We start from the raw sequence: 17,234 nt of genomic DNA on the forward strand, positions 1-17,234 counted from the left end.
GACTTGAGTTTTTTCCATAGCGCTATCCTTGTAAGCTGCGTTCAACATCACAACAGTTAAGTTTGTCATCAATCAACATTTCATTTTTTAATGAAAAAAATCACTCGTATACTTGAGTTTTTCACATAGCGCTGTCCTGGTAAGCTGTGTTCAATATCACAACAGTTTCTGTGGCATTTTTCCTGAGCAGGAAACAAAATTTCACAGCTGCACACTGTTCTCTTTAATCAGCCATCACAAAAAATGAGGTTGAGCGAAACTACCTTAAGAAAAAATTCGCTGTGACCGGGAAGAACCTTCCCAGGTGATGCCACTGGGTGCACTAACTCAGATCGAGCTGCTGGAAGTTCACCTAGAGCATTGGTTCTCAACTTTCCTGAGGCCGCAACCCTTTAATCCAGTTCCTTATGTTGTGGGGACCCCCAACCATAAAATTATTTTCGTTACTACTTCAAAACTGTAATTTTGCTACTGTTATGAATTGGGCAACCCCTGTCAGAGGGTCATTCAACCCCTGTCAGAGGGTCATTTAACCCGTCAGAGGGTAATTCAACCCACGAGATGAGTAACACTGGCCCAGAGGGAAAAACTGTGGACTACAAAAGCTCCCCAGTGGAGATTTTTTCCGTTTTCTTATGTGTGTGGGGGGATACCTTCTCATATTACAGAAATCGCTTGACTGTATATTTAGTCTCTTTCAGATTAAAAACTCAAGAAGCAGTGTACACCATCCTATATATTGAACATCTACCTTGTGCCAAGCATGGAGGAAATTAAGATTCAAAATAATAGTTCCTCGGGTAGCTGGTTGCATCACTGGTGCCATATATCGTATATACTCATATATAAGTTGAGTTTTTCAGCACTTTTTTATGCAGCGTTTGTGGTAGAATAGTGCCTCGGCTGATATTCAGGTCAGCGTATACTCGAGTATATGCGGTATACTTTTACCTGCTCTGAAAACGGCTCTGCATCAGTTTGGGCTGTACCCTCCCTGGTCATTGTGGGCCAATTTCTGAAGTAAGTGAAGCATTTAATGGATGCTTTAGTGTCTGTTTCCTGCACCTCTCAGTCCTATTGAAAAACCCTGTGTCACATGGCAAAGCTTTGTCAACAGAAGTTTTTAGGGCCTGGTTAAGGGACAGGAGGAGAGAGCAGGACAGAAAGCCAGGCATAGGCGACAGGACAATGTCTGAGGAAGAAGCTCAAATATGTCATGCAGATGGATTGAGTTCTTGCCTGAACTCAGTGCCTTTTCAACTTTTTCCAAATTTTCCTGCTTTTATTCTTAGTTGGGGGGCAGGGTTGTCAATTGAGTATGCCAGCCTTTTATCTTTTTAGTTACATGAGTGTTTGGTATGCCAAAGTGCATCCTTTTCCTTACCACGTAGCATGTATCCTGGCTAATCCTTTAGTATAAAGGGTTTGTTTCCTGTCCCAAAGATAGGCTTAGGTTAGGAAAATAAAGCAGATGCCTAAGTAATACCAACTTATATTTCCAGATGCAGCTCCTGCAGAGCCTTTGCCAAGTAAGTGGCCCTGGCCTTAAAGAGATACACCCTGAAGAGTAAACCTTGAAAGAAACACATATAAACTCACAATGGCAGAAACACTCTCACGTCATGCAAATACCCAGAGAACAAAGGCGTTTAACGTAAATAGTAACCTAGTGAGCTAATGCATATTGAGAACCCTCTCAATTGGGAAACATGGTGATGTAGTAGTCATGTTTTGGACTACTACCTGCAAGGTTGGCAGTTCAAACCCACCAGTCGCTTTTCAGGAGAAAGATGGGGCTTTCTACTCCTGTAAAGAGTCACAGTCTCAAACCCACAGGGGTAGTTCTGCCCTGTTCTATCGGGTTGCTCTGAGTCAAGTCAGCATTGACTCAATTGAAGTGAGTTTGGTTTTTTTTAATCTCAAATTATCCTTTAGGGTTACTATTCAGCTTTTCTTTTCCTTATTTTATTTTATTTTCCATGACTACCTTAAAGCAGATAGCATCATCCCCATTCTACAGAAAAGTATACTGAGACTTGGGGCATTTTTGGATGTCTCTGATGAACTTTAAAATTAGTACTTTTTAACATGTAATTAAAGCTTATTTCAAAGCTTTTGTATGTCAAACCAACAGTTCTTTTATTCTTTTTTTTTCCTTTTTAAACAATCTCTGGCCAGTTTTATGAAGAAAAAAAATACTGCAGGATTTCTTTTTCACCAGTCAGTTCCGGCATGCTTCTAATGATATCAGGATCATCAGGGTGATGATGGTCAGCGTGCACACCCTGGAGGACTTGCCACACACTGTGCCCAACTCAATGTTGAGGATACTGCAGTGATGCACACCAGTTTGGGCCAACATGGCATAGTACTTGATTTCCAGTTTCCTCAAGGCTGGGCAGCTGTTGGCCAGGATTACCAGTTTGACATTGCTTGACCTGATCATCTTCAGTGTCTTTTTGTAGCCCAGCACGTATTTTCCACTTCTCACAACGAGTTGGAGTCCAGAGTTGATGGACTACAACATCTTCTTTGCGGCCACCATCTTTCTGTCTTAGGTGCTGGACAGCCCCCTGCCAAGAGCAGCCGCCAAGATGGCCAGGAAGGGAGAAAGGCCAGACCAACAGTTTTATGAAGAAAAGAGAAATAACCCAAAAGAATAAAGATTAGAAGCCACTGGTCATTCTAGTACCATAGTTTGCAGAAAACCAAAGTTGAAATTCAGTAAAAAGGAAGTAGCAATTATTTTAAATGGCTGGGCAGTCGGTGGAGGGACTCTTGTGCATTTTCTTTATGACAATGTGACATCACTTCGTGTGTCCTTCTCAATGTTCAGAAGGGTGAAATCTGAGAATAAATATTCAGTTATGTTATATTACCTTTGTCTCACTGGCTCCCATAACTTCAAATATTATCTATAGGGTGATGAACTTTAACGTTCTGTTTCCAGAGTAAACACCGCTCTGTAATCCAGACCCATATGTTCAGCTCCCAACTTGACCATCTTCATTGAAATGTCTTAAAAGCTTCCCCAGCCTAACAGATCCTGAATCATTATGTTTGCATCCCTCCCTCAGGCACATCTTTTCCAGTAATATGCATTTCCAGGGGGTAAAAACTGCCAATCAGTGTAAGCCAGAAAACTCAGAGTCTTCTGTGAAAACACACCTGCAATTGTACTGCATGGATGAACACATCTGACCGAAACCAAACCCATTGTCACCAAGTCCATTCGACGCATGGTAATGTGATACAGGCTCATAGTTCTTTTCATTTCAAATATCCTTTGGTGTTTTTCTTAACATTTGCACCTCTGCTGTGTACCATGCTATTTTTATTATCAGAGATCCTAACATATTATTCATAGTTATTTTCAATTTCTCATCCAACAAATGTGCTCTATATATATAACCTGACTTAGATTTTTAAAAATTTTTCAGATTGTGTTTGTTTTATTCCCACCTCTTCCATTTTTGTTTTGTTTAAATGCTTTATCATTACCTATTGGAACAAGACATATTTTATAAGGCAGTAGGCGCTGAATCAATTAGACTTTATGATGACGAGGCATGTTAACCTCTCAAAGTCATGGACTTGGTTTAATGCTTGCGCTGGCGATGGCGGCCAGAGGCTTCCATTGTTCTTGGGGGTTTTATCTTTGTCTCCCTTGTCTTTGAGTCTCCCTAAGTACGGCTCCTCAGAGAGACTCTGTGTCTTGCAGCTTTGGAAGCTGTCATCACTGTTACTATGCTGGCATTCTGTAGGTAAAGTGTCGAGGAGAGAATGTTCTATAATATCCTGATTTAATCTCAGTCCTTTAGTGGACCTGTGTCTTGGAGCGGTGACCTTTAAAAGTGGACAACATCCTCCCCCCACCCCCACCCCGCCACTCTCTGTTCTCCCTGATGGCAGCATCACCAGTCTGTTCTTCATGGTGGACTTGAGTACCTGGGTGGATCCTGGACCACCCACCCTCACCCCATTTTGGTGAGACAGAAAGAAAGATGAAAGCGGCTAGAATGGGAAGAATTCCCTTCTTTCAATTTGGAACAAGTTCTGGACAATTTTTTTCCCCTGGAATGAAGGGCTTCATTTTGAATAAGACTCTAGATAGATTTCTCTGTCTTCAATGTGGGAACCAGATGCAGTTCTTGGAAGTAAAACCTTGACTGCATAGGAATTAACCCATATACGACAATGGTGCTTCCAACAGTTTGTTGTTTAATCATAATTCCGTCTCTAGTCTTTTGGAAAAGTTACCATTTAAGTATTTCTGCCATTTTATGGATCCAGCTGCGTCTTCTCGTGATAAGTAGATAGATTATCTGGATGTATTTATCACTCGTGATTTAGGGGTTCTGATTTAGCCCCAAGTCTTCCATTGTCGTATGAGGCAAAAAAATTGCTTATTTTGAATTTTTTCATCTATTGTTCTAAGGATTGGATCTTAACATGTCAGAGTTGGAACCAGGAACTCCTTGTTAATTTTATCTATAAAACACATTCTTTTATATGATCACCATTACCTTTCCCTAATTCCTCTATTGTGCAGTTCATTTTTTGCTCTGACCTCCAGAAAAATATCTAAATACAGTTTAAATGAATTTTTGATAGAAAGATTTTTTCCTCTAAATGTCAGTGTGATTATCTAGGTTAAACATTAGTATTCTGACATAAGACCATTCCAGGTATAGTTGCATGAATTTAACTGAACATGAGAGCCACCAATAAAGAATTTAATCAAGATTAATACCTTCATTTTAAATGGCTTAATAAGGTGGGTGAGCACATTAGTGGTTTCATGCATTAAATCTTTTGGTGCTAAGAATTGATGCCCTTGTTCTACCTAGGAATTTTTTTTCTTGACAGAAATAAGATTATTTATACATTGAACTATAGAGGTAATTTTTCTTTTCTGACAAAAGCTACAATATTTGCCTTAAGCCCTTATCTGGTGGTTCTTTGTGTATAAGGCTGTTTCTAAATCAGTCAAAATTTAACAGGAATTGGAGGTATTAATTATGATATGACCTCCTCTTTACAATAAAGATTTACCAATTGAAAATAGTACAAATAAAATATCTTATAAAACATTATTTGCCACATAATTTTTGGTATAATAATGTATATAATGTTGTAATTGAACATTTAAAAACTAGATACACATGAGTTTTTCCATTGTGTTTTTCAAATTGTATATAATGAACAAGTAGTACTTAATGACAAGCACTGTAGACATTTAAGCCAACTCCAAATAAATTTACTGTGTATGTGTGTGTACATATTGCATACTCTCCCACTCATGTCAGAATAACTATCATCCTTTTTCACTCAACGCAAATTTGCATGACTTTGGCTTCTCTATTGTAGCATACACTATATCTTCCATACACATATATACACTATATACAGACATCAGACATACACATATATACACTATATCTTCCATCAATTGCTAAGTGTTTATAGTAGAAGAAGATACAATGAAGGGAAGGAACAAGAGGACAAAGTTGGAATGAAGATAAGAAAATCTGTTTAGCATTTGTCAAGCACCTACCTCTGTACTTATGTTTTTTTAACTGATCCTCCCAATGTCTTTATGATGTAAGTAGCTCAAAACCACCAGCCAGCTCCAGGGAGAACTAGGCTTTCTACTCCTGTAGAGAGGGAAGCGTCTCAGAAACCCACAGGGCAGCTCTGCCCTGCCTATGGGGTCGTCCTGAGTCAGAATGGATTCCACGGCAGAGAGTCTGTGTGTTTATTATTCCCATTTGCAGATGAAATGGAAAATCAAAAAGGTTAAGAAACTTCAAGTTGCCTTTATCACAACCAATAAACTGAGATTTTCATTGTATTTGGTTGCAAATTGAGCTCTTAATTGCAAGATCAATCGTTTGAATCCAACAGCCAATGGAAGAATGGTTCTGATCTTCCTATGGGTTGTTATCTGTTTGAATCAACTCCAATATTTGATATATATGAGGTATTCAATACATCCTGTTGAATAACTGAGACCATAGGAGGAATGTTTGGTAGTCATGGAGCAGAGGACAGCTGACTCACCGAAGAAACCAGCTTTGACCACAACCAGTGTTATATATAGATGTTCTAACTGCTTCCAACTGGTTTCTTATTCTCCTCTTTCAGCATATTGAAAATGTTTCTTCAAAAGGTTTATTTGTTTATTTATTTGACTCCCAACCACAAGAAGCCCAGGGCCAGATGTTTGGTATGATTCTTTCCCCATGAGTTACTGTCTTTAATTTCATGCTTCAGAAACTCACTCCAGTCAATGTAAACACGTAAACAAGGTGGACTTTGCCTCCTATTATCCATCCACTTCACCAAATATCACATCAAGTGGAAATGTGACATTTGCCAAGAAAAAACCACCACATTTCACTATTGACTCCCATTTATTTTGTGTTTTCTTTCTCTTGGGTTGACGTTTTGGGGACAAGGAACATATTTCACTTACAACTAAAACTCAACCATTGTCACTCAACCAATAATTAGTCTTGTTCTGCAGCATTCTGAAGAGTCTACACTTGTCAGGTAAGTTTCACTCATCCCCCAAGAAATTCCTTTTTCAAAATTGCCCTCTCATACTACTTTCAAATGAGTGAGTTTCAGCATTTGGCAGCACGAATTAATGCTTTACACAATATTTTCAAAGTGTGAAGAATATATTTAGAATCTCTCTATATTTGGAGGAATTTACGATAAGCCTTGTTTTTCAGCATTCAGAATTTGAAATTCTTATTTTATGAACAATATATTTCTGGATCTGAGTAACCATTTCTTCTGCAGTGTCTTTGAACAGTGGCTCCGAAGATACCGTCCTCTTCAAGAAGTTTACCCAGAAGCCAATGCACCCATTGGACATAACCGGGAATCCTATATGGTTCCTTTTATACCTCTATATAAAAATGGTGACTTCTTTATTTCATCCAAAGAGCTGGGCTATGACTATAGCTACCTCCAAGATTCAGGTACAATGCAAATTCTTTCCAGTAAATCTCTGAATCTAGTGGAGCAAATTTCTTTTTAACATTGTATTAATTCATATTCATATGTGAATTGCTATTTCACAAGTCCCTCTACTCAAGTTTCAAATGGTATCTTATATGCTCTAAAATCAATGAATCAATCTAAGTGAAATCAAGATATATCTAAGAAAAGGAGTACAAATAAATGATGGAGAAAAAAATGAAAAGCCTATTTTAAAATGTCAAAAATATAAACTCACCCCGCCCACCCCCAGTGTCAGCAGTCCTTATATACACAAAAGGATTATCAATTTCATTCACAAGAAATTAAAGTTAAATCTACAGTAAGATAATTTGAATTGACCATCATTTCTCATCCATTGGATTTGCAAGCAATCAAAGGCTTAACAATGCATCCTCTTGCCACGATTTGAGATGTAGCTCTTGTTATACCTCGATAGTAGCAATGCAAACCAATGGAACCATTGACGAGGGGGATTTGTTAAAATCTAACTACATGGGGGCAAAGGACAAGAAATGTTTTAGAACTTAGTATTTTCTGTTCAATTATTCTGGAAGCCTCAAGTGCTCTGAAAAATAAACTATTCATTAAAATAAAGAAAAGGTGGCATACTTTAATTGATATATGAGAAGCCAGATAGAAAAATGCCATTCCTCTTCTTCACTTGCTCATTGTTAGATATGAATATTGACACATATTTTAAGACTTTGGACAGGCTAGGATTATTTCTAGGTGATTTTATCCATGTATTTGATTTTTCAACATACATTTGCTGAATGTTACTTTGAACAAGGCATTCTGTGGACACAGTGGTAATAAACATCATCTTTGTCTTCCTGGAGCTTACATCCTAATGGAAGAAATACATGTTAAATACTTTTTTTACTTGGTTACTCATTGAGACTGCCTTTAAGTATCAATGTTGTAACATTTCAGAGAGTAGTATCACTAGTTGGGAGCATTAACTAATTGGTTGTTGAATGGACTCTGACTCCTGGAAGCAGATGATGTGTCAGATTAAAACTGTGCTCCACAAGGTTTTCAATTTTAGGAGCTCACTAAGCCTTTTTTTCTAAGGTGCTTCTGGGTGTACTGGAGCCTCCAACCTTTAAATTCTTAGATTGACAATCCTTATTTCTGAAGATGCGGCAGATACCAAATTGGCCAGGGGCACAGAAGCCTGAAGTTAGACCCTACAAAGCCATGATTAATGGATTTGATCATATTGTTAGAAATGTAAAAGACAACGATGGTTTCTAAGCAGATACATTATGGCCAAATTTGAATTTCAAAAGACGGTTGCTGAGCAGTGTCTAGGAAATCTTGCAGTGGTTACAAAGGAGATACAAGAAGGTCAAGCCAGTAAAATATTACTGCAAGAGGAAGGGAGAGAAATGACTGTAGAGTTGATTGCATTAGTGGTGGTAGTAAATATTGTAGGGAAACCCAAGCCAAAACCCACTCCTATTGAGTCCATTCCACCTCATAGAGGCCCAGTAGGACAGAGTAGAATGAGCCCTGTGGGTTGCCAAGACTATCAGACTTTTTAGGAGTAGACAGCCCTGTCTTTCCATCTCAAATTTCCTGGTGGTTTCACACAACTGACTTTGTGTTTAAAAGCCCACTAATCCACCATGAGTCCTGAGAAGTATAAAAAATATATATATTGATATCTCAAAGATAATATATACAGAAATTGGGCATAGCTTGTGTTCTGAATTTTTAATAAGGAGATATTAGAGATATCTTTAAGCCATCATGCCTATGCAACTGGTGAATGGTGATTCAGTTCACTGCAGTTGGGTCAATAAGGGCAGGGACAGATTCCTATGAAAGGTTGATTCTGGCTCCGTATAAAATATGGCATGATTTAGTTGCTATCAGGGTGAAGCTGTCTCTGGAGCAACTTGATATATAGGTTTGAAGCACAGAGAAAGGCTTTGACTTGGAGACACAAATGCTAAGACATCAGCAAATCATCTTAACCTTCACCACCTTATGCAGTAGTGATTTGTATACTGTTTTGTACATTTATATCTTTTAAATGGAGAGTCAGAAAGGTAACGTGACTAATATGAAATCACAAATTTGGCAAAGGAAAACATAGAATAGAATCCAAACCTAAGCATCTCTCCACTGCTCTCAAGAAGATTGTCCCCGTGGACTTATGTATTTGTAGCTGTCTATTCGCTGTATACATCCCCTGCTTACTCTCTAGTGCCCAAATGGGTATATTTTACTGAAAAGAACAAAAAAATTAGTAGGGTCAAATGATGCCTGCAGCTATTTATTTATTTAATTATAACAAATGAATATCATTTGAAATGGTAGCCTATTTACAATAATTTTATACAGTAGTGTTTATAAAGTTAAATTTAGTGAGCTTTGACTTCAAAACATGACACTGAAACATCTATTTTTTATTCTCTGAATTATTCTGTATTTTTCATTCTGTTGCACTTTCAGCAAGTTGCAAATCTGTTTCTATTTTTTGCTAAACTTTTAGTTTTAAAAACCTTTACAATTTCTTGACATAATTTAGTTCAGTGATTCATTATTCATTATTTTAGTTGTTCATGGTTATAATTACTTAAAGGTTTTCTATAAAAAGGCTTCTGATATCTGACATTTGTCAAACATTTTATCTTATAATAGAAGCAGGCAATCATTTGAAAAATTGAATAGGTAATTTTTCACATGCATAACTAATTAAAATATTTGACCAAAAAGTGGTGGCCAATAGGGTCTGTGTCCTCCTGCTTTCTGTATGAGACATCTCCGTTGAGAGCTTCCTTCTTTCTAGTCTGTGAAGATAAGTAAGAAAGCATTGCTACCAAATCAGAGATGATTTTGTTTAATAAAAATATCACTGAGACAGCGGTCAGTGTAAAACATGAAAAATAAAGAATTTAGAGATTATCAAAGGTATATAGGGGAAAACCATAGGGATAGTTTTACTCTGTCCCGTCCAGTCCATCTGCGTGTTAGAATCAACTTGATGGCAGTGTGGTAGGGGCACAATTGTGTTCCTTTTAAACGTTTTTTGAGTTTCAAAACAAAAGGATTCTGTGGGGTCTAAATCGCAGGTGTAGGCTAGATTGGGTAAGGCTTCCCCAAGAAATTGGTTACTTTGCTTCCCTGAAAGACTCAGGTGTGTTACTATGATGAGAAAAAAAATCCTCAGTACCATTTTCCTGGCTTTTTCTACAATTGTTGTTTTCTTTTTTAAAACCTCTTTATACTAATCATACATGATTATCTTGTGTCTTTCAAGAAAACCTATCAAGATTAACCATTGGAGTAAAAACAAAACTGACACACCTTCCTGAGCTGACCTCTCTGTTTTGTTTCTAGCTGGCTCAGTAGAACCCCTGATAAACCACTGTTTTGACTGGATCGGGCTTTTTGTTTTTTTAGAAGGGACATTAATGAGACTAAGAAAATAATAGTACTGAGAGACTTTGCGGGCAGCTATCCCCTGATTACAGCGGCATCTTTAAACATTTTGTTTAGAATAAAACTGTGCATTTGTGAAATGTAGATGTGAATTAAAAATTGAAATGAGATACCATATGCACAATTCCTATAGTTTAATTTTGCAGATGGGATTTCAACAGTGTTATATTATTTACTGGTTGGTCAATAGATGTGCTGGCTATGTGTACAACTGTGTGCATGTAGCTCCTACTACTCAAAATGCCATACCATCAAAATCACACCAGAATTCTAAGTCGTTCCTCTGTGCAATGCAAAAGAGGTCTTTCAGGTTAGGACACCTTCCCTGACTCTCTTAGCAGAGTTAAGATCTTCTTTCCCCAAGACGCTGCTGTGTATTTCATATAATATTAGTTAAAAACATTATTATTGAAATAATTTGTTAACAGGGATACCTTCTATTCCAGTTATTTCTTTTAGAGCAGAGACTTTTTTTCCTTAATTTTTTTTATTTCCAGTGCCTAGACCACTGGCATGGCCCTGGATGGCATGTAATTTGAGAAAAAGCTGTGAAAATCTACTCATGATAGAATTTGGGATATGGAAAGCATGAATCTAGGAAAATTGGAAGTGGTTGAAATTAAATACATACAGATTGATTATCCTAGGTATTAGTGAGCTAAGGTGGACAGGTATTGACTATTTTGTATTGGAGAATCATATCATTTACTCTGCTGGAAATGACACAATCAAGAGAATGGTGTTGAGTTCCTTGTATAAAGTGCATTTTGAAATCAATCTTGAAGGACACTGCTGTATGTGATAAGATTATACCGATTAACCTTCAAAGAAATCCAATCAATACAACCATTATTCAAATTCATGCACCAACCACAGAAGATACTGAAGGAGAAATTGAAGAATTATGCCAACATCTTCAGTTAGAAATTGGTCAAACAGGCAACTGAGATCCACCAATAATTGTCAGCATGGAAGGCAAAAGTTGTACATGAAGGAGAAGGAACAGTCAAGGGAAAACATGGACTTGATGATAGAAATGAAACTAGAGAGACTATGATAGACTCTTACAAGACAAATGACTTGTTCATATAAAATACCTTTTTTCAACATCACAAACAAATAAATAGAAAATAAACAGAAATCAAATTGACTACCTCTGTAGGAAGAGATGATGGAAGAGTTCAATACCAACAGCTAAAACCAAGCCAGGAGTTGACTGTGGAAAAGACCATCAATTGTTCGTGTGTAAGTTCAGGTGAAAGCTGAAAAAAATTAAAACAAGCCACCAGTGCCAAAATGCAACCTTGAGTTTATCCCACCTGAAATTCAAGAACAACTCAAGAACAGATTTGACATCTTGATAATGAACGACAAAGACTCGATGAGCCATCTGAAGGCAGCAAGCACAGCATCATGAAGAAAGAAAAAGGACATTACAAAGACAGGAAAGGGAGCAAGTGGATGTCAGAAGAAACTCTGAAACTTGCTCTTAATCATACAGTAGCTAAAGCAAATGGAAGAAATGAGGAAGCCAATTAGTTGAATAGAACATTTCAAAGGACAGCTCAAAAAGACAAAAGTAAAATATAATTAAATATGCCAAGACTTAGAGTTAGAACAAGCTCAGTGTCTCTAAAACTGAAAGAACTCAAGGAAAAAAGCAAGCATTGAGCTGCAATGTTAAAAGATGCTATGGGCAAACTATTGAATTATATAAGAAGCATCCAATGAAGATGGAAGGAATACACAGTCTCACTGAACCAGAAAAAAAAAACCCTAGTGGACATTTCACCATTAAATGAGGTCACACATGAGCAAGAAACAATGTTGCTGAAGAAAAAAGTTCAAGCTGTACTGAAATCATCAGCCACAAACAAGGATCTAGAAATTGAAGGAATATCCTTTGAAATGCTTCATCTAGGTGATGAAGCTCTAGAAATACTAACTTGTCTATGTTTGGAAAATTGGAAGAGAGCTACTTGGCCAGCTGGTTGTAAGAGATTCATATTTGTACCCTTTCCAAGAAAAATGACCCAACAGAATGTTATAATTATAGAGCAATACCATTGATATCCCATCCAAGTAAAATTTTGGCTGAAAACCCTCCAACAATGGTAGCAGCAGAAATTTGACAGGTAATTACCAGAGAAGTCCAGACTGGATCCAGAATCGGTCATGGAACAAGAAATGTCATTTCTGAAGGGAGATGGATCTTGGATACCAGAAGGATGTTTACATGCGTTTTACTGACTAAGCTAAGGCATTCAACTGTTTGGATGAGATGGAACTATGGATATGGTTCAAGAGGCCATAGTGTAAATAGAACAAAGGAATATTGCAAGATTTGAAATGAGGAAGTGTGTGTGTGTGTGTGTGTGTGTGTGTGTGTGTGTGTGTGTGTGTGTTGGGGGGGTGTATTCTTTCACCATACTTATTCAATCTGTACGCTGAGCAAATAATCAGAGCAGTCGGCTTATATGAAGAAGAACCCAGCATCAGGATGGGAGGAAGGCTTATTAACAACCTGTGGTAAGTAGAGCACAAACCTTGCTTGCTGAAAGTTAAGAGGACTTCAAGAACTCGCTGTTGAAGATCAACAATTACAGCCTTCGTTGTGAGTTATAATTCAGTGAAAAGAAGAACCAAATCCTCATAATTGGACCAATAACTTCATGACATATGGAGAAAAATAGAAGTTGTCAAGGATTTTGTCTTGGTTGGATCCACTATCAATGCTCACAGAAAAGACACATTGCATTGGGTAAATCTACTTCACAAGACCTCTTTAGAAGATTGAAAAGCAGGGAGATTCCTTTGAGGACTTGTGTCTACTTCAAACCATGGTTTTGTCATTTGCCTCATATTCATGTGAAAGTTGGACATTGAATAGGGAAGGTCAAAGAAAAGCTGAAGCATTTACATGGTGTATCTTGTAGTGCTAGAGGAGAATATTGAGAACGTCACAGACTGCTAAAAAGACAGAGAAATTTGTCTTGGAAGAAGTTCAATCAAAGTGCTCCATAGACGCAAGATGGCCAGACGTCACCTTACATATTTTGGACATGTTATCCAGAGAGGCTTTCTCCTGGAGAAGTGGTCTTGCTGGATAAAGTAGAGGGGCAACCACAAAGAAGGCAGCTCTCAGCTATAAGGAGTGACCCAGTGCTGCAATAGCAGGCTCTAGCAGAAGACCACTCGGGAGGAGGGCACAGGACTGGGCATTGCTGCCTTCTGTTGTACGTGTGGTTGCTAGGATTCAGGATGGCACCAAAAACCAAAACCAAATATATATGAGTATAGATACATAAAGGATACCGCAATGTCTACTCTCTAGAGCTTGCAATCAAGTCAGAAAAAAAAACATAAATAGAAACGATTATTGAGCCCCCAAGCCCCATGCTCCCAAGTAAGCTAAGTAATTTAACATTTTAACTATTTAACCTACTCTTTACAGAATATTTATAAATAGTAGTGGTTGTGTTGGACTGATAAGCACAAGGTCGGCAGTTTAAAACCACCAGCTGCTCTGTAGGAGGAAAGTGAGGCTTTCTATTCTACGAAGAGTTACAGTCTTAGAAACCCAGGGGCAGTTCTACCCTGTTCTGGAAGATTACTATGAATGAGAATCTACTCAATGGCAGTAATTTGAGTTTGAGCTTTAAATAACATCCTAACTTATTAAATTTATCTCTGGAGTTTCTCATATACTAAATAAAGATTTTAGCACTCTTGCTACCTAATCACCTCTCTCCTATAATTTCTAAGAACAGTAATATCATCATTTGAATTGAAATATACACCCAGGATTTTGTCTTATTGCTTTACTGCATATTATTCATGCCCACAGCACTTCTATGGATGCATCTCCTGCATTCTCTTTTCCCCTTTGTTTGATTTTAAGTACCTATCACTAATTATAACAAACTTTTTAACAAGAATGGAATCTTTTATACAGCTCTTATCTTCTTTCACATCCATGAAGATGTGTATTTATTCTGTGCCCAATAGCACATTCATTCACTCAGAAAACCTTTTCAATCTTTTTATATGCGTTTGTGGTACTGTATAAGATTCCAGGATTACAGACAAAGAGATAGCTAAAACAAGCTCTGCGTGTCAGGTTATCATAATAGAGAAGGAAATCACATAAACAAACAACTTTAATATTTGTGATGGGGCAATAACCCCCAAACAGCACTAACTCCATGCCTATTGCATGTGCACGTGTAAAGCTTATTAAAATTAAACCAGAATGCTCTAAAGGAACATGTGGATTTTGAGGACATACTGTTTGACTTCATGAAGCAAGCCCAGAATAACATAAAGGCACCCGATAGGCATGTAATGTCTATAGGGTACACTTCAAGTTTTCCAAACTGTGTGAGTTCAAATACAGAGAGATTTTTATGAGCAGTAGTAGTCTGAATTATTGTGCTTCATAGATAGATAGATAGATAGATAGATAGATAGATAGATAGATAGATAGATAGATAGATAGATATAAAGTGAAGTTATTAGGGGATTCTAGACTATGACCTTTATGAACTCAGAAAAGACTCCTGGTGATTAGAGGTCAAGCACTTGGCTGCTAACTGAAAAGCAGACCGTTTAAAGCCATGAGCATTCTGTGGGAGAAGGATGTGGCAGCCTGGTCCTGTACAGATTTATGTCTGGGAAATTTCAGGGCAATTTTGCTTCATCCTACATGGCCTGTATGAATCCAGATCAACTTAACAGCTGAGAATTTATGACTACAGAGATTGTTGGGACATCCTTGACACACCCTGAGATTTCTGAGCATTTGCCAGGTGGTTAGTACACTTACTGTCCATCTAATAATTGAAAAACAGTGGTAATAGTTAACACTATCCTATGGAGGACCATATTTCTACAAGATCAGAGGACGGAATTGTGAATACAATAAAACCAAACCAAACTCACTGCCATCGAGTAGAAGCCGGCTCATAGCAACCTTGTAGGGCAGGGAACACCTCTGTGAGTTCCCGAGACTGTAGCTCTCCACGGGAGTAAATAGCCCCATCGTTCTCCCATGGTGAGGTTGGTGGTTCAACTGCCAAGCTTGCTGTTATCAGCCCAATGAATAGCACTATGTTGCCAGGCTCCATGAGAATCAACAAGTCCATGCATCCTATGTACTGAGCACTGCGCTATCAGTTTGAAACCACAAAACATTGAAGCAAGTCAGTTTTGTTTACCTATTTTGCCAAAACTGAAACTAGGAGTTTGGGGTATTCATTGTCGCTTTCCCAAGATCTTACGTAAGAGCAGAGCTGACTTTCAAATGCAAGCATCAGACTCCAAAGTAGTCTGCGATGTACTAATAAGACTCAAGATTGAGAGGACCTGATACAAAGGGCTTAAGTGGAGAGCAAATGCTTTGAGAATGATGAGGGCAAAGAATGTACAGATGTGCTCTACACAATTGATGTATGCATGCATTGTGATAAGAGTTGTATGAGCCCCTAATAAAATGTTTAAAAAGAAAAAAAAAGAATCAAGATTGATATCGTTGCCAGTAATAACAAGAGAAAAGTAAACCAATTGAAATGTCTTTCTATTTCAGACCCAGAGTCCTTTGAGGACTACATTAAATCCTACTTGGAACAAGCCAGTCAGATCTGGCCATGGCTCCTGGGGGCCGCTGTGGCAGGGGCTGTCCTCACGGCTGTGCTTGGAGGAATCACCAGCTTGCTGTGTCAGGGCCGGAGAAAGCAGCTCCCGGAAGAAAAACAGCACCTCCTCATGGAAAAAGAGGATTATCGCAGCTTGTTGTCCCAGAGCCATTTATAAACGGTCTAGGCATTAGAGCAGGGCACAAAAGCCTGATCTTATTTTAACTCATAGTGGTGCTCAAACCCACTCTTAGAATTGTAATCTAGCAAATGCCTGCTGCACCTCGACACAGGGAAAACACATTCACGCTTGCCTCCATGCTTTGGTTCAGCACTGACAATTTCCCTTAAGCCCATATTTCAAAAAAAAAAAAATGATGCCATTTGATAAAGTCTTACAAATAATGGAAATAAAATGTCATTTAAGAACTTTAAATAATTATGTGTTGCCTCTTAGTTATTTAGCAACATATTTTATTGTTGCCACCCCCGCCCCATTTTCATTTTATTGTGATTTGGGTGAAAGTTTACAGAACACATTAATTTTCCTTTCAACATGTATAGACGATTTGTTACACATTAGTTGCAAGCACCTCAATATAACTGAATTCTTTCCACCTCCCCCCTAGGTTCCCCATCTCTGTTCATTTTTCCTTGCCTGCTGAGTTTTGTTTTGGGGAAAATGATGTGCTGGATGGTTCAGATTTGCACGTTCTTCGCAGGTGTTTATGCCCTTGGCAGGCTTGTCTACTCTTCGACTGACCGGTGATCCCCAGGGGCAGGCTCAGGTCCAGATTTCAAGCTCATCTAGTGGCCATAGCCATGGGGGCTCCCTCAGTCTCTGTCACTCTGGTCATTTTTATGGTTCTGAATGTTGCCCTACATTTTTCTCTTATTCTGTCTAGGACCTTCAAGTGTAACCCTAATCAGAGTGATAGATATTGACTAGTGGACATCACCTGGTTCTGATCTCAAGCTAATCCAAGTTGTATTTCACATGGTCCATTAGTTCATTGGATTGTTTCTTCGAGACTTTCTTTTGTGTATTTTTTCACTCAGTTTTGGCTCTAGTTGGGGAACGACCAATAGTTTCTGCATCTTAGGTGATAATGCATAGCTTTGACATCCCAGTCA

General features: G+C 38.1%; 1 protein-coding gene and 1 pseudogene across 1 annotated transcript in view; one reads left to right on the forward strand and one right to left on the reverse strand.

The window, feature by feature from the left end:
* Positions 1-16,413, forward strand: part of TYR (tyrosinase) — a 116,107-nt gene extending 99,694 nt beyond the window's left edge. Inside the window, exons 4-5 of the mRNA XM_075548702.1 lie at positions 6,811-6,992; positions 16,052-16,413. Coding sequence (XP_075404817.1) covers positions 6,811-6,992; positions 16,052-16,278 — 409 coding nt within the window. The 3' untranslated portion in view covers positions 16,279-16,413. The remainder of the gene's footprint in view (positions 1-6,810; positions 6,993-16,051) is intronic.
* LOC142444297 (large ribosomal subunit protein eL30 pseudogene) lies at positions 2,181-2,545 on the reverse strand (annotated as a pseudogene).
* Positions 16,414-17,234: the final 821 nt, after the last annotated feature.

Source organism: Tenrec ecaudatus, chromosome 4, assembly GCF_050624435.1.
Source record: "Tenrec ecaudatus isolate mTenEca1 chromosome 4, mTenEca1.hap1, whole genome shotgun sequence".
In the NCBI taxonomy this organism is placed as follows: domain Eukaryota; kingdom Metazoa; phylum Chordata; class Mammalia; order Afrosoricida; family Tenrecidae; genus Tenrec; species Tenrec ecaudatus.